Source organism: Saimiri boliviensis, chromosome 6 (genome assembly GCF_048565385.1).
Source record: "Saimiri boliviensis isolate mSaiBol1 chromosome 6, mSaiBol1.pri, whole genome shotgun sequence".
Lineage (NCBI taxonomy): Eukaryota > Metazoa > Chordata > Mammalia > Primates > Cebidae > Saimiri > Saimiri boliviensis.
Window position 1 is genome coordinate 102,759,931 of NC_133454.1, and position 25,978 is coordinate 102,785,908.

The window sequence follows — 25,978 nt, forward strand, 5'->3', positions numbered from 1 at the left end:
ATTCAGGAAACCATTAGACCACTAGTAGACAAACTCATTCTTGATCTTTTAGCTCAGATTCCTTTACTCCTCTGTCAGACCCTCCTGCCTAAATTCCTGCTGTGTATGAGTATGCATTGAAACCATTATACTTGTAGACATTGAAACTAGATTTATCGGGCTGGGCATGGTGGCTCACATCTGTAATCCCAGCACTTCAGGAGGCCGAGGCAGGCAGATCATCTGAGGTCAGGAGTTCGAGACCAGCCTGGTCAATGTGGTGAGACCCCATCTCTACTAAAAATACAAAAATTAGCTGGGTGTGATGGCAGGCACCTGTAATCCCAGCTACTCAGGAGGCTGAGGCAGGAGAATCGCTTGAACCCAGGAGGCGGAGTTTGCAGTGAGCCAAGATTGCGCCATTGCGCTTTCTATCTGGAAGGGTGAGAACTTCTGGAGGTAGTTGTTGGCAGTGGTTGCACAACAGTGTGAATGTATTGAATGCTACTGAACTGTACACCTAAAAATGGCTAAATGTAAGTTTTATGTATATTTTACCACACAAAAAAATCCAACAGTTCATTCTTAGTCCTTGTCTTATGTGGCCTCTCAGCAGTGTTTGACACAGTTGGTCATTCACACTGACTTCTTTATTTATTTATTTTAGAGATGGCGTATCATTATGTGGCTCAGGCTGGCCTCAGCCTCCTGAGTACCTGGGACTACAGGCACACGTGACCCCCCTTTTTCCTTTTCCTCTTTCTTATTCCTCCTCCTCGTCCTCCCTCTTCTTCTTCTTGTCCTTCTTGCTCTCTTCCGCCTTCTTTTTTCTCTTCTTCTTTTCTTCTTCTCTCTTTTTTTAAATAAGAGCTTTATTGAGATATAATTTACTTACCATAAAACTCACCCATTTAAAGTATATGAGTAAATTAATTTTTTTGTATATTCACAGAATTGCTCAACCATCACCACAATCAATTTTAGAGCATTTTTATCTCACAAAGAGAAACCTGTACCTATCAGCAGTCACTTTCCATTTCTTTCTTAACCTTGCCCCCAGCCCTAGGCCATCATGAATCTAAGATTTGTCTACTTTGTACTTTTCAGTTAAATAGAATCATACAGTATGTGGTATTTTGTGACTGGCTTCTTTCACTTAGCATAATGTTTTCAAGATTCTTACATACTTAGCATAATGTTTTCAAGATTCTTACATATTGTAGCATATATGATGCTTCATTTTTTAAATTGCCAAATAATATTCCATTGTATGGATTTACTATGTTTTATTTATCCATTTATGATTTGATGAATATTTGGGCTCTTTCTACTTTTTGGCTATTATGAATAGTGGTGGTATGAACATTTCTGTATACATTTTTGTGTGGACATAACATTTTTGTTTCTTGCATCCTCATCTTAAAAGGTGTTTTTCATCTACACTCTGCCACAGCACTATCTAAAAATGTAAATATTAGAATCCTAGTTAAAAATCTGTTCATTTGCTCCCCATTCCCCTACTATTAGCTAACTTCTCTTTTCCTGGACAGTCTTTCCTTTCATCCTGACTGTGGTCCATTAACATGGTACTTACCTCTTCAGATGGCCAGGACATGGGTCCCAAATTCAAAACGTAAAGGCATTCTGGATGTGTTAACAACAACAACAACAACAAACATTAGTGCAAGAACAAAGTTGAACGGCAGCTGACAAACTGCATGTCCAGAAGGCAGTAGGACCAGATCCTCTGTCCCAAGGTGCAACTTCAGTTTTGCTCCAGGAAATTAATGCCACAAGAGACTGAGAGATACTAGTGTTGCCAGATATGATTTTTAAAAAGAAGCTAGAAGTCTGGACTTTTAGGTGAGTCTTTCGATTTCTAAATAAGGCAATGAAGTCACAGTAAGAAATAAAAGAAAACCTCAAAACAACAGACAAACAATACTGTATGCACCAAACAAAAATGCATCTGTAGGCTCTGCGGGTCAGTGAGCTCCGTTTTGCGAGGGGAACCTCCGTCTTGAGATATTAAAGGTGGAGGGTAAGATTACTTCATATATTTCTTGCATCTTTTTGGGCTCTTTAAAAATCTCCAGCCTGCCAAGTGTGGTGTGGATTTAGCAAAGGTTCATAATAATCCAGGCACTTGGGAGGTTGAGACAGGAGGATTGCTTGAGCCCAGGAGTTCTAGGCCACCTTGGGCAGCATAGCAAAACCCATCTCCAAAAATAAAAAAATAAATCTCCAGCCACAACTGCTAGGAAATGGGAGAGTCACCAAAGGTTTTCCAAGCTGTCAGTGCTTTGCTGAGCCTACTATGCTGAATTGAATGATACGCAGACAGTTGAACACGTTAAATACTTTTATTCACATTGTTTACAAACTATATCCACCTGGAAAACACATGAATCCAAAAATAGATTATTTCACAGTCATTCACATTTTTAAAAACAAGTTATTTTGAAGTTAAACTCTAAGTATGGAGGTCTTCAGCCTGTACAGCGGTTCAGTGCCTCACCACTTGATTGCTGCTCAGGTGAAATAGAAGTCCTAGGGGCAGTCTACCTAGTAGTAAGTCGCCAATGACTCACATGCCAGTGACTGATGAGAAAATGTCAGTGCAGACTTTAACCCATGAACATTTATTGGTGTAAATTCACTGTCACTATTTTTGTCAAGGAAATAGGTGTTTTAGGGCTTGAATACACATCAGGTAGGAAGACAAAACAAAAAAGACTTGCCATTTAATTGGCCGTTACAGAGTTGTCAGGACATTTCCGATTCTATAAATGTTTAACATCTGGACCAGAGATGGAATCAATGAATTACAATTTTATTGTGTTGACAGCTTGAATCATAGAAACAGCAGTGATTTGGTAATTGATGCCAGTGTCTGTTGACTAACTCTGCATATCAGATGCCAGCCATCAGTTAGAAGGGGGGATAAACCCAGCAACAGTTAATAATGTGGTTAATGTTGAGTAAGTCCAGAAAGGCCTTCTGTGGAAATTTTGCTGAGTGGTCAGAAAGATGCTCTGGTTAAGAAATTACTATGAACCTATGCTAAATCCAATTATGTCCCAGCTTGATGGCTTAGCTCTTTCATTAATTAAGATACTTTTCTGGCCAGGTGCCGTGGCTCACAGGTGTAATCACAGTACTTTGGGAGACTGAAGCAGGAGGATCGCTTGAGCCTGTGAATTCAAGACCAGCCCTGGATAACATAGCGAGAACCCATCTCAAAAAAAAAAAAAAAAAAAAAAAAAAAAAAAAAAAAAAAAAAAAAAAAGGGATGATTTTCTATGGATTTTTGGCTATAATAATTTAAAATCTAAAGTATGTATGCATTATATCTCACCCTCTCCTACCATAACCTGCAAACTAATCATGCTTTCCCCTGCCTTTGGTGAGCTGCCACAGTTACCTATTTGAAAACTTTTGAACCTTTGGGATGGGAGTATTGGATGTGTCTCCAATGGCAGCATTGAATCATTTTTCTCTGATCAGCACCAATGGCATTGGCTGTCACTGTTCCACAACTCTAGGAAAATAATGTTTGATCAAGGCACCACAAAAGATCATCCCCTCATCCCCTTACGGGGAAGAAAGGATTTCTTACGAGTTGCCACTGTCACCCGCTGGTAGACAGCAACTCTGAATCCAAATGTAAGCTGAGATGTGGAGAAATTTTATCAGCACGTTTGCAAGTAAAAAAAAAGAAAAGAAAAGAAAAAGAAGCCTTTCCAAAGTCTATGGAAATCTGATTGTTTTAAAGGACAGAAATCCGTAAAATGAGCTGGATGCCTGGAGCAGATCATAGCTTGTCTTCCTGCCACCCGTGTGCATTTTTTCCAAATTTGTACACTAACCTTCGGTCGACCCGCTCCAAAATTCCCGTTTTATAGTAGTATCTGAAAAAGCAAGCAGAAGAGAAATTCCGGGAGGGCTTGCACCCTAGGGAAACAACAGAACACAAACTCTCTCCTCATTCTTCTCAAGTGACAAGGCTGGACTTTGGTTACCCTGGTATTTTCACACCCTGTTATCAACTTACACTTAAACCTTTCCCAGACATCTCGAAGACCGAACCTCACCATTCTCAGTTCAAAACGTGTTTTGTGCGTGTGTGTGCGAGATGGCCTGGATTCAGAGTGATCCCTGGGGAATACTGCCAAGAATGCTAAGGACGGCGTGTCAATTTGCAAACCATAATCCTACCTGTAACTAAGAGCCAACGTTTTGTCTCATGACCTTTCCATTATCAGGTTAAAAAACTGCAAAAACAGTGTAATTTTCTACAGCCATCCATTTTATATAACTCTTCTTGAAGGCTCATGGTATTTTATGCTATTAACTTACCTCAGGGCTCTGCTCAACTTTTCATATGTCATTCTGTCATTTTTCTTCCTTTGTCCCCACATCTTTGCCAGGGCTTCTGATTTAACCACCCGAAAAATTCCTTGTTCCCTATCTTCCCATTCCAGAATTCCACAGTTTTCTTCAGGAGATAGAAGTAGATCTCGCACAAATTCCCATAGATGAGAACTTTGGAGGCCTTTTGAAAATGGAAAACATTAGCAATTTACAGTTGTTTTTTAAAATTTTTTTTTTTTTTTTTTTTGAGATAGTCTCACTCTGTCACCCAGGCTGGAGTGCAATGGCACAATCTCAGCTCACTGCAACATCTGCCTTCTGGGTTCAAGTGATTCTCTTGCCTCAGCCTCCCAAGTAGCTGGGATTATAGGTACCCGCCACCATGCCCAGATAATTTTTTGTGTTTTTAATAGACATGGGGTTTGGCCCCATTGGCTACACTGGCCTCGAACTCCTGACCTCAGGTGATCCACTCACCTTGGCCTCCCAAAGTGCTGGGATTACAGGCATGAGCCACCATGCCCGGCTTGTTTAAGAGAACAGATGTGCAACTTCTCACTGATCCATGACTGATTGCTCCACCTGGAAACTTACTGAGTTGTGACATGTGTCTGTCTTTGATCAAAGCAATTGTGAAACAAACACTGTGACTCACAGATGTTCTATGGAACTACAGTTTAATTCTTTTTTCTGAGACAGAGTCTCACTCTGTCACCCAAGCTGGAGTGCAATGGCGCGGTCTCAGCTCACTGCAACTTCTGCCTCCTGGGTTCAAGTGATTCTTTTGCCTCAGCCTCCCTAGTAGCTGAGACTACAGGTGCATGCCACCACACCTGGATAATATTTGTATTTTTAGTAGAGATGGGGTTTCACTATGTTGGCCAGGCAGATCTCAAACTCCTGACCTTGTGATCTGCCTGCCTCAGCCTCCCAAAGTGCTGGGATTATAGGCATGAGCCACTGCACCTGGCCTACAGTTTAATTCTTATGGAATGAATGAAATGACAGTCAAATGATCTTTTGATTTTTCTTTCTGACAGGAAGCATGGTTGTACTGATTCCGTAGCCACAGCTGTCTGGGTGGACTGATCCTGCAATTTAGTTTTTCATGAAAGGCTGGTATTTCTCTTATTCTAGGATATGGTGGTTAAGACCAGCTCTGGAGTCCCATTGACTGGGTCTGGGTCCTGAATTCATCTCTTCCTACCTTTATAACTATAAACTCTTACAGTTACTTTACCTATAAAATGGGATAATAAGAGTACCTGTCTCCTAGGATAGGTTAGAGTATTTAATGATTTAATACATACCAAGTAGTTGGAATCATGCCTCGAGTATAGCAATTGTTTTCTACACACTCATTTGTGAAATTACAAGCTTGCCACTGCTCTGCGCAGATCTCTTAGTGCTAGGAAAGCTAATAGAATTGCCGATTCCCAGTGTTTTCTTTGTTATCCTCCTCTGAGAAGAAGCCACAGTGGACCCAGGATTGGACATGGCTCCAGATGGTGGAGCCATAACTTGAACCCAGAGAGTTTTCATTCCAAAACTAATGTTCACAACTACAATCATGTGTTTTATAGTAGCTGTTCAATAGACATTGAATGGATAATTATTAGCTATGATTTGTTAAGTATTTCCTATTGTCAATCTCACCCACTCTTAGAAGAAGAAATAAATCTGATTTTGATAATACATATAAAAGCAATCATTGATTTCTTTACTACCTTCCTTGGGAAGTAACTGGTCCAACTCAAATGTTTAGTTCCAAAGCTTATTAAAATAGATGACTTCGTTTTAGGAATGGTTTTAAGAAAGTGGAAATGAAAACCGGCCTCCTGCACTTACTTGTTCTACTATGACTGTGACAGTCTTGACTTTTGAGGCCACTTGTTTTCAAGCAGTTGGAATCGGCATCTGAAAAAGAATAATTTATAGCAGTGGAAAGGTATACAGACCTCAAGTCATACCCAAATGAGCAAACACTAATTGAATGCCTTTGTGGTAGAAGCTGTTAGGCACTTTGGGGGTGATTAGTAGCTGGCAGGTGTCAGGATGCTTTAAGATGTGCCTTAACACCCCGATGAGAATAAATAAATCTGGTTTTGATCAAGGCCCATGCTGGGCCTTCCTGGGAGGCCATGGTAAGGACTTGGGACTTTATATCAAAGTGCAGAGCAAAGATCCACGTTTTAAGATCTCTCTTGCTCCTATGTGAAGAACAGACTGGAAGAGACACAAGTAAAAGCAAAGAGACCAGAGCTTATGAAGGGTAGAAAGCAAGACATTAACTCTGTGCTGATTTAAATGGTAACTCGGGCTGTGAGTCACAACCTGAGACACCTGGATAAGCACTGTCCCAAAGTAGTACATGAGTTTTTAAAATGGTGGCACCAGATCTGCCCCTCCAGCTCAAATTCAGTTTCCACTGCTTCCCGTAACCCCCCGCTTGCTTTGCCCTCGCCACCCTGGCTTCGGACTCTCTGGAAACGTGCAGGCACATTCTACATTGGGGCTTCACAGTTGCTCTTCCACCTGTCCAGCACGCTCTTCCCTTGGATACTTGTGGTGCACGCCCTCATCTCAATCCTGGCTCAAAATCACCTTCCAGTGAGGCCTCCTCTGACCACCCAAGTTGGGACTGTACATCCTCCCCACTGCTCCGCATTTTACATAGAATATTCAAGTATATTCTATGATGTATATTTATTCATGTAGTTCACTGTCTGTCTGTGTCCACAAGAGGGCAGCAATTTGTGTTTCCAGACGTAACCCTGCAGAACCTAGCACACTGCCGGGGCACATAGTAGGTGCTCAGTGAGTATCATCGAGCAGCCACTGTACTATGCTATAGTAACTACTGCACCATACTATACTAACTGTACTGTATAATGCTGTACTATACTAACTCTACTGCACTATACCACACCATACTGCACTGTACTATACTAACTATACTATACTGTACATACCATACTATACAAACTATACTGTACTAACTATACTCTATTGTACCATACTATACTAACTACACTGTACTGTACTACACTATAGTAACTATGCTATACTTACTACATTATATTATACTGTACTATACTATACTACCTACACTGTGACTATACTGTAGTACACCATGTTAAGTATTCCACACCATACCATACTGTGTGATACTAACTATACTATCACTGTACTATACTGTACTATGCTATACTATGTACTATACTATACTAACTATACTATATTGTATTATACTATAGTATACTATACTAATTATACTGTACTGTGCTATACTAAACTGTACTATTCTATACAAACTATACTGTACTGTGCTATACTATATTATACTATGCTAATGACACTATACTGTACTTACCATACTAATTATATTGTGACTGCACTGTAGTATACCATGCTAACCATACCCTACAATACCATACTAATTACACTGTACTGCACTGCATATACTAACTATACTATTACTGTAATAACTACACTATACTGCACTATACAAACTGTACTGTACTAACTGTACTATATTGTATTATACTGTAGTATATTATACTAACTATACACTGTGCTGTACTAAGTATACTGTACTGTACCAACTGCACTATATTGTATTATACTATAGTATACTATGCTAACTATACTATACTGTACTGTAATAAGTATACTATACTGTGCTATACTAACTATACTGTATATTATACTATACTGTACCCACTGTACTATACAAATTAGACTATACTGTATTAACTACACTGCACTATACTATACTAACTATACTATACTGCACTAACTATACTCTACTGTACTACAGTGTACTAACGATACCATATTGTGCTGTACTATATGAACTATACTATACTGTACTACATTATACTGTACAACAATTCCTGCTGCATCATCTAGTATGTACACTGTCATTGCTAAATGCAGGAAGGGCAGGAATGACATCTTGTGCCCCACACTGCTGCTCAGGGTGACCTCTCTCAGTGCCACTGGGTCATGTCACTCCCTGGCTGAACATCCTGCAGTGGTTCCCCATTTCTTCCAGGATGAAGGCTGCACGTTAGATAGGCCTTTCACAGACTGACCCCCACCCAAGTTTCCAGTCTTATCTCATCTGTCTCCCAACTTTTTCCCCTTCCCTTGGGTCAAATGGTTCCACTGGGGTGTGGCTTTCTCCTGCCTCAGGACCTTTGCACAGACACCCCACTCTCTACTTCTACCCAGCTGACCTCTCACAAGACCTCTTCAGGAAGGCTTTTCTGAACTTACCTTCTGGGTCAGATCCTTTATGAGCCCCATAGAGAGCACCTGTGTGTTCCTTGGTATCACAGAACTGGACCCACTTACTGGAAAGATTCATCTCATCTCTTTTTCTCCTCTACTATTAGCTGATATTCACAGAGCACTTACTAAATGCCAAGTGCTTGTTAAGGGCCTCCCACAGAGTATCCCATTTAATCCTTGTAACAACCCTATGTGATATTATTAGGATTTTTATTTTATTGAGGAGAAATTTGACACCCAGAGAGTTTAAGAATTTTATCCAGATGATGGAGCCCGGAGGATTTTTATTTTATTGAGGAGAAATTTGACACCCAGAGAGTTTAAGAATTTTATCCAGATGATGGAGCCCGGATTTGAACCCAGACAGTTCTTATTCCAAAGCTAATACAACTACTACTTTATCACAACTTCGCAGCAGGTGTTCAACAGACATTTAATGAGCTATTATTAGCTAAGATTTGTTGAGCATTTGCTGTTGCTGGATGCTCACTCAACCTCCCCCACCCTTATGATATATGTCTATTACTATCTCCAGATCAATCTGTTGTTTTGATTTAATCTTTTAGAAGAGAAAACAAACGGAGTCATAAACAAAGGTGAATTATGAATAGACAGCAAGTGCAGAGAATAGACAACAAGCTTTCACTGAAATGCAAAATGGCAAGAAGTGGGAGGAAAAACATTGCCCTTTGGATTTTATGATTTCTGGTGTGTTTTGGATGCAGGGGATCTGGCATGGTAGGACAAACAGCACAGATCAGCATGAGAGGGGTTTATTGGATGGTGGGAGTTTCTGCCGTGGGTCTTGCCAGAGATAACCCTGTTCTATCTGTTCCTAGCTCTGCAGTGATAGCTTTGAAGGTACTCATTGGTTGACTAGTCAAGGCCTCGCTTGGCTGGTGGCGGCAGAGGCAGGGAGCTAGTCATTACTGCAGTGTTAATATTGAGGCAGGTTCCCAAATCAACCCGCACGAGGGCTGGCTGGTGGATCTGTAGCAGCACCGTGAACACACCGTATTTCTCTGTAGATGCCAGTTGTATTTCAGGGTGCAGCTCTCCCTGGCTTACAACTTTCATCATCTTGCCTGTGTCCCTGTAGCTAGTGGGGCATGAGGGGAGACACAGCCCAGGCTCTCTACTGTCTGTGACATTTAGAGAGGCTTGGTTGGCCTTGAGACTGGACACTTTTAAAATGTGGCCAAAGGATAGATTCTCAGTCTGGCAGGGTTTGCAAAGCAAGTTCATCATATCCCCATGACACCAGCAGTCCAGCCATGGTGCCCATATCCCATGCCAGGCTGGTATAGAGAAGCTCTGAGGCTCAGGAGCAGGGAGGTGACTGGCAGTGAACCAGGACTGTAGACTTAGTTCCTGGGCCCAGCATACCCTCTACTGGCATTGCTGCAGTGGAGGTGGGTAGGGAATGGGGCAGGTGGAGAGAAGAGAACAAGCAGAGAGGGAATGGGTTGCTTCACTTTGGCCAGCTCTGTAGCTTGTGTGCCTGGACACCTTCAGCGGGCACCAAGTCGAAAACGGTCTTATTGTTTGAATTACTGTCAAGCTAGACCCGGACCCTGTGAGGTTCCTGGGCCTTGGATCTTAACTGAATGGGCAGCCGAGTGAATAGAAGGGTCTGGGAGCGTGTGTGCATATGTCCGTGTGTGTGTGTGTTTGTGTGTGTGTGTGTGTGCGTGTGTGTGTGTGCGTGTGTGTGCATAACACAATGTATAAAAGCACAGGCTTTGAGGAAATGTGTTGGAATCTCAGCCCTGTACTTACAAGTTATTACACGTCCAGTTTCCTCAGATGCAAATGGAGATAACAACACTACCTAACGGATCTCGGACAAGGATAAAATGAGATAATATAAGCAGAACACTTGGCACAGTGTCATGCTTAACACATAGTAAGTGCTTAATAAATGGTAAAGAGAGCTATTCATTTTTGTTGAAGACCCGATGGGAACATTGCTGAAAGCCCCAGGATGCCACTTTGTCCTCACTGGCCAGGTCTTGGTCTTTGAATGGCACATCAACACTGAAAGGTGGCCTCTCATTTTTGGGTCAGGGAATATCTGAGACCATGAAACATCACCCGGGCCATAGGCACTGTGACCACATGCCCTGGACTTTCTGGAATGGGCTCATTGTATAAACTACCAATGTGTTGTCTTCATACCTCTCCTTTCGCTCATCAACTGTCCATTAGGGTTTCTGTTTGGAGAAAGCATGGTCACAGGGTTGCGGGAGAGCCAGAGATGGGCCTCAGGGGATTTGGGGGATGGTCATAGTGTCCTGGCCAAGGTATTGAGGCTGGAATATGGCAAAGGCTCTGGGGTGGACTTAAGCTTCTTAACCCTGAGTTCAGTTTAGTTCTAGCCTCCCAAATGCAGCAGACTGGGCAGAGCACATGGCACCCACCGTCAGCAGAGGGCTTGTCTCCACGAGTGCATGCTCCAGAGATGCTAGCCCAGAGCCCTTGCCCCACCACTTCTATTTCTAGAAACTTCTCTCCACCTCTTCCCCATCGCTGGGGACCACCATCATTATCACTCCTCTGGGCAGGAAGCTCCTGGCTAGACTGCTTTCTGACTCAGACAATAGCAGCTTGAGAGATCTTAAAATGTAAATAGGATCTGATCACTTTCATGCTTACGACCTTTCAGTGGCTTCCCAGCTTGCTCAGAATGAAATCCCAACTCTGCTGCCCACAGAGTTGTGCGTGATCTGGCCCTGCCCTGCTCTTAGCCTCAGCTCCCACCCCTCGTTCTCCTGATGCTGCTGAGACTCTACTGATGCCCTGTCTGAGTGTTATACAGGTTATTATGCCTCCACTATCACAGAATTGAACTGCTCAGTAGAATCTGAGCCACCTGCGGCTACTGAGCACTTGAAATTTGGCTAGTGCAATTGAAGAGCTGAATTTTAATATAATTTAACTTTAAGTAATTAAACTGGCCCCTTTTGGCTAGCAGCTGCTGTACTGGCCAAGCTAGTGCTAGACCCACTGGCTTTCTTTGGTTCTTTCTCTAAGACACCAAGATTGTTCCTGCCTCAGGGTCTCCGTGCTGGCCATTCACTCCTTGGAACCTTTTCCTCCCTCTTTTCCTGGCTAACTTCTGCTCATGCTTTAATTCAAATATCTCTTCCTCCAAAAAGCTGTCCCTGGACCCAGTTTAAATGCAGTCTTTCCCCATTACACACAAAGCATCCTGATCTTTCCCTTTATAATATCATTGTCATGAGCAGCTATGAATTTATCACTCGGGTTATTTGTTTAATATCTCTACCCTGACCCTGCCTCAGTGAGAGCAAGACTCAAGTAGTGCTCATCATGGCAGCTACATTGCCTAGCTTTGGGCCTGGCATATAGTAGGTGTTCAATGAATGTTTGTTCAAAGAGTGAAGGAAACAGGAGAGAAATAAATAGGTAAGCAGAGCAAAGGTGTCAGGGGCTTCAGATTTAGACACAACTGGGTCATCTGTTGCCTTCTAAGCATGTCACCTTTAAACGCTAAGCTCCGGCTCCTACCCCTAGAAAAAGGCTATAGTACTAGGGCTTGTCTCATATTGGGAAGATTACCTGACACAACGTCTATAAAGATTTTAGCACAGGGTCTGGTTCATAGGAAGCACTCAACAAATGCTAGCTGCTATTGTCATCCTCATCCTCATCCTCATCATCATCATCACACTGAATCTAACTGTGGCTAGTTGCATATTCAGGTAACACCTACTTGAAAAGAACTGACTGGACACACCTTCCCTTTCTATTGCATGATCTTCCTTTTGCCGTATGGAAGGCAGGCTGGTAAGTGATTCCATTTGTAGGTAAAGACACTGACCCCTGGAGAAAGGGCTGGTCAGGTCCAGGTCACCACTGCTTAGAGAGTAAAGCAAATGCCTGCCTGTGGCTCAAGCCTTTGGCCACAGTAATGTCTCATTTCTTCCAGGGCCTTTGCCTGGGTTAGGTGGGGCGGTGAAAGCTGGGATTTGTATCCCCATGGCTGCTGCAGATGGATCACAAGGGATTCTGCCAGCACCAGGAAACTGTGTGAGCTTTGTTCACAGATGGGTGAGATGCTACACCCGGGGGCCCTAAGTGATGAAACCTGGCAGAATGCAGAGCGGCTCGTGAAAGGGTCGTCGCGGTCTGTGGGGCAGAGTGCGCCTGCTTCATTCAGTCTGTAGCATGTGGTCCACAAACTGGCTATTCCTGTGCTAAAGCACCAAAAACAAAACAAAAAACAGAAATCTAAAAACTTTTGTTAACTAGGAGCCAAATAATATGACTCCTCAGTTGATTGCTTGGGACTTTAAGAAAAAAAGAATCATAAACCATAAGAACAGTCCCTCTGTGTCTGCCCCTCCAGCTTGCACCCCTCAGAGGCCTTGGAAATCACCATGTGCTCTGCTCCCTCTCTGCAGATGACTGAGCTGAAGCCCATGGGGGAATGGGGTTTGCCCAGGACCACATCTCCTGGCCTCTCGGACTCAGTAACTAACAGCAATCATCACTGTCATCTTTAAAAAATGAAAGCACCACAGATCCCTTTCCCTAGCCTTCTTCATCTGCCAAAGTGAAACGGGGAAGTTTAATCATCAGCATCCTCCATCATCTTGTGTTTACAAACCCTCCGTACTTCGTGAGCTCAGAGTCTTCTTAAGCACCATGGACCACAGGCTTCTAATGGTATTATTAGTGTTACGACTAATAGATACTGGTTTTGGGGGCATCTACACTGGTGGCACGTGCTGGACCCTTTGTGTGTCATTTCTCAAACTCACCATGACCCACAGGGGTCACACTATTTTATAGACAGGGGAATGGAGTCTTGGAGGACAAGCAATCCATAGACTCAAGCCGTGTCCCACAGGCCCACGCCCATGCTCTTGCTGTCACACTTTCCACCACACTTTTCCCCACTGGCTTCTCCAGGTCTGGGATGTTTTAGTTCATCAACTTTTCAGTAGGATCCTAAAAGAATGCTCAAGCCCATGTGCCAATGACAGCCTTGACAGAGCCTCAGGTGGCTTGTGCTTGGATACTTACAGTCTTTGATGGTGGCCTTGCTCTCTTCAGCGTCATTAAAAAAGGAGTAACCTGGGAAAGAAAAAGAAATCCACAAACCATACCATACAATCCTGGTTTCCACTGGCCAGCCCAGGAGAGGGGGTGTTGGCGGGAAGTGGAGTGACTGTCCCTCTCAAGGTTGGTTACATTTTAGAGGGAACCTTGGAGACCATCTGGCCATAGCGTGCCACCCTGAAGTCATCCCTGAGAGGTAACAGTGTCCTCATTTTTAAAGGTCATTTGGAGGGAGCACCCAGAACCAGGCATCCCAGCAGCCTCTGCAGATGCTCTGTCACTCAGTCTCTGGGCTTATTGGTGTTTCTCATTGACATCATGAGATAAAATACCCACTCAGCTCCCCTTTGGTGAAGAGTCGATAGTCTCTGACATGGCCTCTAATCCCTCGGGGACTGGAATGGCTGTTATGTGCCGGTCAGCAGGGAGAATGGGCATAGGAGATTGGAAGAAGTACGAAACCCGAAGTGAACGCTGAGTTTAATGAGGGTGTGGAAGATGAGGCCAGGGCCTTGGCTCTCTCCCCTGTGGGGAATGGGGTGGGATGGGGCTGAAATAGGAGTTTCCGATCTTGTTTCTACATAGCAGTGTAGGCTGAAGGATACCTATTTCCTAGCTTGGTCCAACCCAAGGACTAATTTCTATTTGCTAAGCAGACTGGAGCAGGGCGCAGTTGTGATTGTTTATTCCTGGTGTCATGTTCTCATTGGTTTTGGTCAGCCAGGTACCCCAGCTGACACTGCCCAAGGGCCGACTGAGAGCAGGATGGGAGACTGAAGAGGGGCTCGTATCTCTCCTAGGCTGTGGAGCCACCCTCTGACGTTGCCTCCCAGAACCAGTGTCCCCAGGTTTCTGGGCCCGTAAATCCTACCGTAATACCTAGATGGAGCTGGAGCTGGATGGTGCGCGGCCTTATAGCCCCTTTCCAGCTCATCTCCTCAACAAAACTGCCTTGTTCGGTATCCTGTTCTGCCAGAGTCCTAACCTATGGGGTAGCATACATGAGGTAATAACCCTGAGTTCACTACATAATTTATGATCCAAATGGAGACGCTTTTGAGAATGAAAGGTAGTGCTATAGCAATAATTACCGCAGGATAACAGGTGAAAACGGTGTTTCTTGGGCAAATGGGGACAGTGTGAACTTTGGTCACAATAAACACATCTCCACAATCTACAATCCACATACCTGCTTGAGAAACATTAGAAAAGGAGTTTCAGAATGGAGCAGATTGGTGGAGCAGACAGTTTTACTGCTCAACATGGAACCCTCCTGGCTAAAGAGTGTCTGAAATCCCACCATTAAAGGCAGCATTGTGACTCCAGGAATTCCTTAGAATAAGAAGAGGTAATGCATAGTCTATTAAAAAGCAGTTGGCTTTTTAGGTTTAGCCTACCCATTTTGCACAGAGCCCTGGGGTAATAAAACCAGGGACAGTTTTTTTTTTATTTTTTATTTATTTATTTATTTTTTTTATGGAATTTCACTCTTTTTTTGCCCAGGCTGGAGTGCAATGGTGCAATCTCAGCTCACTGCAACCTCCACCTCCTGGGTTCAAATAATTCTCATGCCTCAGCCTCCTGAGTAACTGGGATTATAGGCACACACCAGTGTGCCTCGCTAATTTTGTGTTTTTAATAGAGACGGAGTTTCATCATGTTGGCCAGGCTGGTCTTGAACTCCTGACCTTAGATGATCCACCTGTCCTAGCCTCCCAGAGTGTTGCGATTACAGGCATGAGCCACTATGCCTGGTGACAGGTATATTTTTTTTTATATATGACAATTGCCAGGGAAGAGAGGTGCCTGTGGTGGGAGACACCAGCACTGGGGCTGCACAAAAGCGTGGAGACAAATAATGTTGACTTGTCATTTGGCCAAGCTGGCATTGCCAGGCTGCATCTTTTTTCAGAATGAAATTCACCCCTCTCCATGGCCCTAGGATTTTCGTGCAAGCCTGTTCCCTTGGGAGGATCCTAAATGGAGTCCCAAGCTCCTTCTGGAGCTGTTGTGACTTGTTCAAACTTGTCCTCTCTCAGGGAGTGCCCACTCCAAGCACAGGACACAGATCCCAGCTCTTGGCAGGTCACTGTCACTGGAGTTGTGGCTCCCAGGACCCAAGCCATGAAGCGCCCAAGGGCCACCGTTCTTAGCTTTTCTGCCCTCTGGAGCTCATGATGGATGAAGATCAGGAAGAGGTCTAAGAATCACAGAGCAGGAAGGTCCTCTGTGGGTCTTTTGTCCAAATAAGAGTGGCTGTCATAGCCTTCAAGCAGGGGGCTGTTAGACTGCTTGATTATCTCTGGTGGTGGGGAGCTTCCTATTTCTTGTATCTTCTGAATTACCTTTTCAAAAGAAGGTGCTATCTTTTTTTTTTTTTTTTTTTTTTGAGACGGAGTTCCGCTCTTGTTACCCAGGCTGGAGTGCAATGGCGCGATCTCGGCTAACCGCAACCTCCGCCTCCTGGGTTCAAGCAATTCTCCTGCCTCAGCCTCCTGAGTAGCTGGGATTACAGGCCCGTGCCACTATGCCCAGCTAATTTTTTTGTATTTTTAGTAAAGACGGGGTTTCACCATGTTGACCAGGATGGTCTCGATCTCTTGACCTCATGATCCACCTGCCTCGGCCTCCCAAAGTGCTCAAGCCTCCAATTACAGGCTTGAGCCACCGCTCCCGGTGAAGGTGCTATCTTTTAAAAAGATCCTTCTTAAAACCGAGGTGAGATACGTCTCCTTTAGCATCCTTCAATGCCTCTTGATTATATTAATGATGATGGAAATAGCTGCCATTTACTGCATTTCCATCTTTATATGCTGTGCTAGGTAATATTTCCCTCAATCCTCTAAAAACAGCTCATGGAGGTGTCATTATCCCATTGGACAGATGAGGCAATGGGGATTCAGACAGGTTAAGCCACTCGCCAGAGGTGCTATGGTTCGAGAGTATTGGAGCGAGGGTTGGAATGCAGGTCTTTGAGATCTCCAAGCCCTTGCTTTGTACTGACCTTCTGTGAATCAGCTCTGTATGCTGTGTGACCTTGAGGAAGTCACTTAATGTCTCGGGATATCAGTTCCTTTCATCTATGTGTGACTTTGAGACATGAGAACTCGATGTTCTCAAAGAACCTTTCTGGATTGAAAAAAATGTGCTTGGACGTTCTGCATGCAAAAGACCTGTTGAAAAGTTAAATAATGCTATTGGCGCCACCTTCTGGCCACTTGATCCTCAACCATTAGGAATGTGGAGAAATGGTAATTAGCTGGACTCCTGTGGAAATGAGAAGGGAGAGGGTCTGTTTAATTTTATTCCCCTTCTGCTTAATGAGAGATGAAGCACAAACCTCTTTTTTGTCCATCCTGTGTGGTTTCAAATAGTTATGAAGACACTGTATTATTATAAGCCTGGTGCCTGGGCAGTCCCTAAATGTGGTGTTAGTTTTTCTTTTTTCTTTTTTTTTTTTTTGAGACGGAGTTTCTCTCTTGTTGCCCAGGCTGGAGTGCCATGGCGCGATCTTGGCTCACTGCAACCTCCATCTCCTGGGTTCAAGCAATTCTCCTGCCTCAGTCTCCGAGTAGCTGGGACTGCAGGTGCATGCCACCATGCCCAGCTAATTTTTGTATTTTTCATAGAGACAGGTTTTCATCATGTTGACCAGGATGGTCTCCATCTCTTGACCTGGTGATCCACCCGCCTTGGCCTCCCAAAGTGCTGGGATTACAGGCACGAGCCACCGTGTCCAGCCGGTTTTTCTTTTTTTTTAAATGCACTCAACTTGCATTTCTGTAACTTGCTCCCTTTTCCCTAAAATCCCCAATTCTGGCATGCTAGCTTCCAGTTATTGAAGGTTTTGGTTAACAGAGAACTCCAGTTAGTAAAATTTTGCTGTGCATGTCACATGGTGAAAAAGGACTTCTCCAGGTTGTTTGGTCCTAATCCTTGTCCCCGCCCGCCCCTCCCCGGAGGCCCAGTCCTCTGAACACTGACCTTGTGTGCGGATGTTCTGAAGGATGAAGTACAGGTACTCCCCGCAGAGGCCGGCCGCCTCGACGAACTCCTCCTGCGTCATGCTGCACAGCTGCAGGCCGCTGACGTTGAAGTGGCAGAAGGAGATGCAATTGGTGTCCAGCTTGTACTGATCGCAGCAGAACTGAAGCCACTCCCACACATGGCGCTTAGTCCAGTATTCAGGGTGGACTGACGTCCAGTACGAGTCACAGGCTGCACCAAAGGAGAAAGAAGTGAGGAATGATAGTCCCAAGATAGTCTTCGAGAGGGCCCCCGAAGGCCACATCAGTTAAGTAACATCCTCATCCATCAGCCAATGAGTTGAAAAGGGCCTTCATCCCTGGGTTTTCTGTAGGGCCCAGGTCACCTTCTATTCTGCAGAGAAGATCAGAAGGATTGGATCCTGCAGATAAGCTTTGGGGTCAGAGAGGGAATGACAGGGGCAAGAAAGAACCAGAGTTAGTGCTGGTGCTTAAAAAAAAAGCATTTAGTGGAAAAAGAAAGAAAACAGCCCTTCAGTTATTTGATTCCAGACAATATGATGTCAAAAGCACAGACTCAGCTGTTTGACAGGCAGAGTTGAAATTCTGATTCTACCACTTTCCAATTGGGCAAGGTCTGTGGGCATTGAAATCTCAGTTTCCTCATCTGTAAAATGGGGATAATATGTTCAACACCCAGGACTGTGATGGAGTTTGGGGTTAATGTATGTAGATTGGCACATAGAAACTTAGTAACCAGTTCAATAGTCACACATGTCTACTGTGTATCAGATGCCATTTGAAGCTGGTTTGAGTCCCTATACTTTAAAGGGCAGCTGCCCAATGCAGGTGACTTGTTTCTGCATGGTTACTGGCCATTTTGTGGCAATAGCCTTGGTTTCTTAGACATTGCCCAGAGTCTGACTGTTCTTGGGTCACCATAGTAGGCGCCTCCAGAGGAAAGTGGTCATGGGAGAGCTGGTTATTTTGTTGTTCTTGTGTTTTTGGTGGTGTTCAGAGTAATTTCTATCCTGAGATCAGAGTCCCTCACTCCTTTAGAGGCGTCGTGTACATGCCTCAGCGTTGTGAGTACCATCTGTCTGGGAGGCTGGGATGTGACTGTGCGTGGCCCAGGGATTTGGTGTTCAACAGTTCTGTCCTACTGTTCCTGGGAGAAATGGAAAGTGAGGCGGACACAAGGTATGCGAGAGGTGAGGTATTAGGTACTTGGTCAGGCTCTTTGACATAAACAATTATTGTATCTGCCATGGAATTTATTTATTCATTCATCCATTTATTCATTTCATTCAACAAATGAAAGCTTTAGTTTCTTAACTAGTAAAACCGGAATAATCATAGCACCTACATCATAGTGTTGTTCTGCAGATTAAATGAGTTAATATACATAAAAGTACCTGGAACAGAGCCTGGAGGATTTAAATGCTATTACAAACGTTAGTATTGAATATCTACTATGTATGCAGCAACACACTGTGTGTTAAGGATTCATGGTGGACAGATTTGGTCCCTGTCCCCCAGGAGGCCACAGAAGAGGAACTTGCAAGTCATGAAGGACTTTCTCAAGAACCCACGCCAGTGAGTGGCAGAGCTGGATTTGAACCCTAGCCTGAACTGGAAAGCCATTGCTCTCCCCATGCCACCATAGCGGTCCTCAGAGGGTAGGGCAGAGCAGAGATGAACATGAAGAGTGGCTGAGACGGGGCAGAGCAGGATAGAACACAACGCAAGGGCCTGAGTAGAAAGGCAGACAGCAGAGAGTGACATGCAGAGAGCAAGGTGACCATGACTGAACGGGTCCCTCACATATTAGACCCCCACAGCAAATGGCAGTGGTGCGATTTGCAGCATTTAAAGGCGAGTAGCAGTCACACCATTGCCAGTTGCTGATGAATCCAGGCAGGAGGTGGGTTCTGTGCGGTCAGGTGCTGCTGCTCACTCAGCACCCTCTGACTGGCAGCCAAGGTGCTACGTGTTTTTGTCGTCTCAAGTTTCCCAGGTCGCCCCAACAATCCTATCCAGTAGGTGTAATTGGGCTATTTCACAAAGGAGGAAATAGAGGCTCCCCTTAAAACTCAAAGCTCTTCCAGAGATCTCTTTTATATGCATGCGGATCAAAGCGTCAGCATTGTGCCAGGCTGCTTGAGGCTGATGTCTTAGCCTCTACCTGGCGGATGGGAAGAGCCAGGGAGCAGGTGAGGCCAGGTCTTGATCACTGGCCACTGGCTGGAGCCGGCCCACCAGGCCCGTGGGGGCTCTTCAGGGCAGGCAGGGGCTCCTGGCAGAACAAGGCGCCATTCCTGAGTTCGGCCTGCGCTTTCATCTACTGATTTCTGGCTTGAGTAAACCCGAGGGCCCTTTGGACTTTCCTGGCGTTCCGCGAGAGACGTTTATGAGCCTTGACATTCTCCAGCCGCGGGTCCCGCCCGGGCCCTGCCCGAGATGGCTATCGCTGCGCGGCGGCCGGCGGCCACAGCTGATTTCTTTCCACGGAAAGGTTTCGCCAAGGCGCTGTTCCCCTGTTCCCCTCCCCTCCCCTCTCCGCTTCCACCCCGTTGCTATTTTCTTTGGCACTGGAAGAGGGCCATATTGTTTGCGGAAGCCGAGGGGGCCTCAAGGCTTCGGAGAAACGGCCGGGCGGCAGTCGGCCCCACGCGGGGAAGGTGCTGCTGGCGCTGGCTCCCTGCTCCTCGGCGCTCGGCTTTGAAGCTCACCCGCAGGGCGGCTGTGTGTGCGGCCCCGGCCCCTGGACGGGAGCCAGAGCCCGGCGGAGGCCCCCTCTCCTCATCCGCAAGCGCCTTCCCCAGCCCCAGGGCTGGGAGGAAAATGGCTGCTCTGGGTGCCGCGGCGGGCCTCCGGGGGCGCTTTTCCGGGGGGCAGGGGGGGGGTCCCATCCTCAGGACGGAGGCTGCCCCGGGGCGGGAGGGCAGCGCCAGCCCCTCCTCGTCCGCTCCTCTCCTGCTCGCCTTGCCCAGGAGGCTTCGCAGCCCGGGGTCTCCCCACGGGGGCTTCTCTTTGGATGGAACGTGGTCCCCGTCTGCCTTCTCCTGAGGAATCCCTGCTCATCCTCACTCTCCCTTGCACAGATTCCCCCCCTCCGCTCACTGGCCCTCAGGCGCCCTCCTCATCCCTCCCCTCCAGACCAAGGGTTTTGCTCGCCCGGAACCAGGAGTGCCTGGAGCCCAGCCTAGCCCACCGCAGGCCTCCCTCAGTGAGGGGGTCTGATGGACCAGATGACCGGCAGCCACTCTCCCCACTTTACACACGAGGGACTGAGGGACTCCTGCAGGGTCAAAGGGCCTGCCAGTAAGGGCATCCCCATCTCTTCCTGAATGTGGGGCTTTTCCCTCCCACCACGCCCCCACCCTTCTTGGTTGAGGAGGACCAAGGTGGGCACACATCCCAAGACTGACTAAAGCAAGATTTGGATGAAGGTAGATATGTATAACCCTAACTATAAATAATGGATAAGCAGAACCTGGCTAGAAAAAATAAAAAATACAACCTAGGTTTGAAAAATCAGACGAGAATGGAGAGACTGAAGATGACAGTGTTTATACTCTTAATGAAGACATGAAGAAGACCCTTTTGCTACTTGGAAGAAATGAACTCAGGGCAAATAAAATAAGGGTTTATATACCAGCAGAATATATTATTTTTAATGCGTTGTGTTGTCTGGAAATGTGAAGTGATTTTCCCAATGCTTCTATCATTTGTAAAATAATCTCAACATTTTGAAGTTGAGCCATGAGCCCTTCTGCCTATGTCGCCCAGTAGAGGCCCTTCCTGTGCCTGGTAGGCTTACTCCGAATGCCCATAGGTCACTATTATTAAGCAGCAGACTCTGCCAGCTCCTTTGAAGTCTGAAGTGGGTTAGGACACTTGTTTCAGGGCCAGCTGCATTGGAAGGAAGAATTGAGCTAGAGGGAGTTTTCAGAAATTCTGGGGGAGTTTTCACAAGTGATGCTATATATAACCTGGGATGCATTTAAATTCAGAAAGAGGACTAACTTTCAGAGCTGGGTGGGTGCACCAGATGCCCGCAGGGTCAGCGGATAATGTCTATGCCAGAGCCCTCACGTGGAGACAGTGGGGACCGGAAAGTTCACGCCAAAGTGGGAAATAGCTACCTGACCCCTCGCCTTGTGGAAAGGTGGGCCTTGTGTTGCCAGGACCAGATTGCTAACTGAACTCTCCTGATTTCTGTTTTCAAGTGTGGCACCTAACTTGATTTTTACAAAACAGCACGGGAAGCCCAGTCAAAATGTTCTCATAGGCTGGATCACTCCTGGCCATCACTTTGTGATGTAGAATCTCACGGGTTTTGGACACTTGTCTCCTTCAAGATTATTGTTTAGAGTGGGCATGCTAACAACTTAGAAGGATTCTTTTTTAGTTGAATACTATTTTCTTTTCTTTTTTTTTTTTTTTGAGACGGAGTTTCGCTCTTGTTGCCCAGGCTGGAGTGCAATGGCGCGATCTCGGCTCACCGCAACCTCCGCCTCCTGGGTTCAGGCAATTCTCCTGCCTCAGTCTCCTGAGTAGCTGGGATTACAGGCACACACCACCATGCCCAGCTAATTTTTAGTATTTTTAGTAGAGACGGGGTTTCACCATGTTGACCAGGATGGTCTCAATCTCTTGACCTCGTGATCCACCCGCCTCGGCCTCCCAAAGTGCTGGGATTACAGGCTGGAGCCACCGCCCCCGGCCTGAATACTATTTTCTTCAAGTTAAAACTTATCTGGAAAAAAGCAACCCTGCTTTTCTGGGAGTGGAGGTGGAGGTACTAGGTCCAGGAGGCTCCCTGAAAATCACTGTTCTTGAACTTGTAACCAGGATTCCTATATTTTGAATTCCCCTTCAAAGTTGAAAGAGGACATGCTCTCTGACACTTAGTGGTCCTGCCTCCTCAGACTCATCTGCAAAATAAAAATAATAGGACCTATTTATTTGGGCTACTAAAAGGATTATGTAAATTAATACACAGAAAGTACTTAGAACAGGGCCAGGCATATGGTGAGTGCTCGTTAAGTATCATCCGCTTATATTTGTCAATATCAGGGTTACTTCCTGGGCTTCCCAAGCCACTACTTTAATTACATTCCTTCAAACACTTCTAATTTTTTAAAAAAATATGTAGGCCAGCAGCTTTGTCCCTTTCTAGACCCTTGGTTTATTTTCCTCATTAAAACCGTAGGAATTATATTAGAAATCAAGCTTAGAAACCAAACCTAGCTAATTTGTCTTTGCATTGCCAGCCTGGGTTAGGTGCCTTAATGCTGCCATCCCATCTTCGGTTTAAAGCATGGGGACACAGGTGAGTCTGTCTGACTTCGTAAAACTCTTGATCATCAGGACACACACAAGACTCAAGCCTCTGAAAGTGAGCAGAGGAGAGGGTGGTGGCGGTGGTGCTGTGTCCCCAGGGTGGTGGAGAGCAGGTAATTGAAAGTCACATAATATTCATTGTGTATCTTCAGTAGAAAGGCCAGAGGGTGGGTCCATTAATCCCCCAACTCTATTCTTTGTTATAGATAACTGAGGTCTTCTCAATCTTACACAGTGTTCTTAAAAATTTATTTCCAGGTCAGGTGCAGTGGCTCACACCTGTAATCCCAGACCTTTGGGAGACTGAGGCAGGTGGATCATGTGAGGTCAGGAGTTCGAGACCAGCCTAACCAATAAGGTGAAACCCCATCTCTATTAATAATATAAAAATTAGCCAGGCATGGTGGTGCACGTCTGTAATCCCTGTTACTTGGGAGGCTGAGGCAGGAGAATTGCTTGAACCCAGGAGGCAGAGGTTGCAGTGAGCTGAGATCATGCCATTGTACTCTAGCCTGGGAGACAGGAGCAAAACTCCATCTCCAAATAAATAAGTAAGTAAGTAAGTAAGTAAATAAATAAATAATTTCCAGACAAGTCCTTTGGCCATGTCTTCCAAATGGATTGTTGTCCCTAAGCCCTTCCTATGTAAAGATTCTGGAACCCACTGTTGATTTTCTTGGAGCCTCACTCAAAGCAAACATTTTGGGGGTAAGTTTTAAGTTTTTTTTTTTTTTTTTTTTTTTTTTGAGACAGGGTCTTGCTTTGTCATCTGGGCTGGTGTGCAGTTGCTTGAACATGGCTCACTGCAGACTCATCCTCCTGGGCTCAAGCAATCCTCCCGCCTCAGCCTCTTGAGTAGCTGGGACCACAGGTGTGTAATACCATGCCTGGCTGATTTTTGGGATTTCAGACATGAGCCACTGCACCTGGCCTGATTTTTATATTACAACAAAATGGATATGCAGCAGGATGCAAAATTTGCAGATTGTGAAAGTAGTTTGAATTTAGAGCTTTCAGTTATGTCCCTCTGGAGGAGACCTTGGTCTTTCTTCTCTACTGATTGGGGAGCAGAGATAAGAAAGTTTGTGAAGCTAGATGAACCTGCCAGCTACAGGAATTCAATCCATTCTTGTTTCCAGCCTCCATTCTAGGATTCTGCCAAAGAGCCTGTTGGAGTGGAAGGACCTTCCAATGGAAGTCACAGGGTTGGGTGGGGCAACTGAGTCTGGGCTGTGGAGACGGACCTTTCCGATTTGAAATCTTGGCTCTTTGATGTATTAGCTGTGCAACTCTAACACACTTTCCTAACCTCTCTGGACCTCAGCTTCCTTCACTGGTAAAATAAAAATAACAGTAGTACCTATATCTCAGGAGGTTTGTTGTGAAAAGGAAATGATGCATGTAAAGAATTTAGCGCATGTCGGGCGCGGTGGCTCAAGCCTGTAATCCCAGCACTTTGGGAGGCCGAGGTGGGTGGATCACAAGGTCAAGAGATCGAGACCATCCTGGTCAACAGGGTGAAATCCCCGTCTCTACTAAAAATACAAAAAATTAGCTGGGCATGGTGGCGCGTGCCTGTAATCTCAGCTACTCAGGAGGCTGAGACAGGAGAATTGCCTGAACCCAGGTTCAGTGAGGTTGCGGTGAGCCGAGTTCGCGCCATTGCACTCCAGCCTGGGTAACAAGAGTGAAACTCCGTCTCGAAAAAAAAAAAAAAAAGATTTTAGCGCAGTATCTGAATGACAGTAAGTTTTCAGTATAAGTCACCTGGTAATGGTTATTACTTTGGGACTACATTTGTTCTCAGGGAAACAGGGCTTTCTTCAACGTAGCTGAGGAGCGACTACAGTCAAGCAAGCTCAGGGCCTGTGACAGTCTGGGTCACAGGAGGCCCGAGTTAGACACCCGTGGACCATAATTAGCATGATTTACTAGCACAGGGAGTTGGGACAGTGTTTTGCCTGGGGCAGCACTGAAGAGAGGTGGAGAACGAACTGGGTAGCAGGGGCACCAGCGGCTGCAGCTCTGTCACTGAAAGGAAGGACTTTACGAGGGAAAACCTGGAATGATAACTGGCTTTCAGGTTTCCTCCCTGAGCCATTCCAGCTCTGTCCCATATCCCATCCTGGCTTTCCAGCACAGCCTGTGGAAAGACTTTAACCATGAGATGGAAAAGTAAAGTCCAGTGCAGTGTAGGAAACCGGATAGAGACAAGAGGAGACGGGCTGGCTGCGGAGTAGCCGTGGCCCTGGGAGCGTGGAGTTAGGGAGGTGCCAGGAGAGCCCAGCCCTGAGCCGTCCCGGGACCACAGCCACACGGACGGCTCAGGTGCACGTCGAATGGACTAGAGGTGGCTAACGGGGTGTCCTCCTGTGGTGGGGCGCTGCCACAGGGCTCACCTCACACTTTTAGCTGATTTTGTATTTGTTAATCTAGTTTTGATATAGAAGTTCTTAGCCTCTTTCCTTTGCATCTGCTTTCAAACTTCTGTACACAGCACATGAAGGTTGCATAGAAAAGCCCATGTGGGGATCTAAATGCCTCTTTCTCTGACCAGTGGGTTTTACACTTTTTTTTCCTTACAAAAAGTGTTCTTCAAATAAAATCTCACATTGTGCAATAATATTATAGCTAACATATTTATTGAGCACTTAGTACGTGCCTGTCATCATGCTAAATGCTTTGTGCTTTCTCATGTTGTCCTCAACACAATGCTATAAAGTCCTGTATCATGTCACCTGTTTTACGAAGGGAGAAAGAAAGGCACATGGGTGTGACCCTTTTCAAGGTCACAAAACCCGTAAATGGCAGAGCTATGAGTGGCTTATCTGGGCCTATTCTGGCTCCTGCAGCCCAGAATTAAAGTGGAGGAGCCTGCTTAGGGATGGAGGTGGAGAGAGAAGGAC

The 25,978-nt window shown here is 45.5% G+C and overlaps 1 protein-coding gene across 2 annotated transcripts in view; it reads right to left on the reverse strand.

Annotated features, from left to right (window-relative positions):
* Nucleotides 1–3,274: 3,274 nt before the first annotated feature.
* The window catches only part of ELF5 (E74 like ETS transcription factor 5), a 34,654-nt gene continuing 11,950 nt past the window's right edge, over nucleotides 3,275–25,978 (reverse strand). For both annotated transcript variants that reach the window (XM_003919977.4, XM_010333317.3), the window contains exons 3-7: nucleotides 17,722–17,955; nucleotides 13,702–13,752; nucleotides 6,202–6,270; nucleotides 4,339–4,534; nucleotides 3,275–3,890 (exon numbers count right to left, since the gene is read on the reverse strand). In XM_003919977.4, coding sequence (XP_003920026.1) covers nucleotides 3,794–3,890; nucleotides 4,339–4,534; nucleotides 6,202–6,270; nucleotides 13,702–13,752; nucleotides 17,722–17,955 — 647 coding nt within the window. In that variant the 3' untranslated portion in view covers nucleotides 3,275–3,793. The remainder of the gene's footprint in view (nucleotides 3,891–4,338; nucleotides 4,535–6,201; nucleotides 6,271–13,701; nucleotides 13,753–17,721; nucleotides 17,956–25,978) is intronic.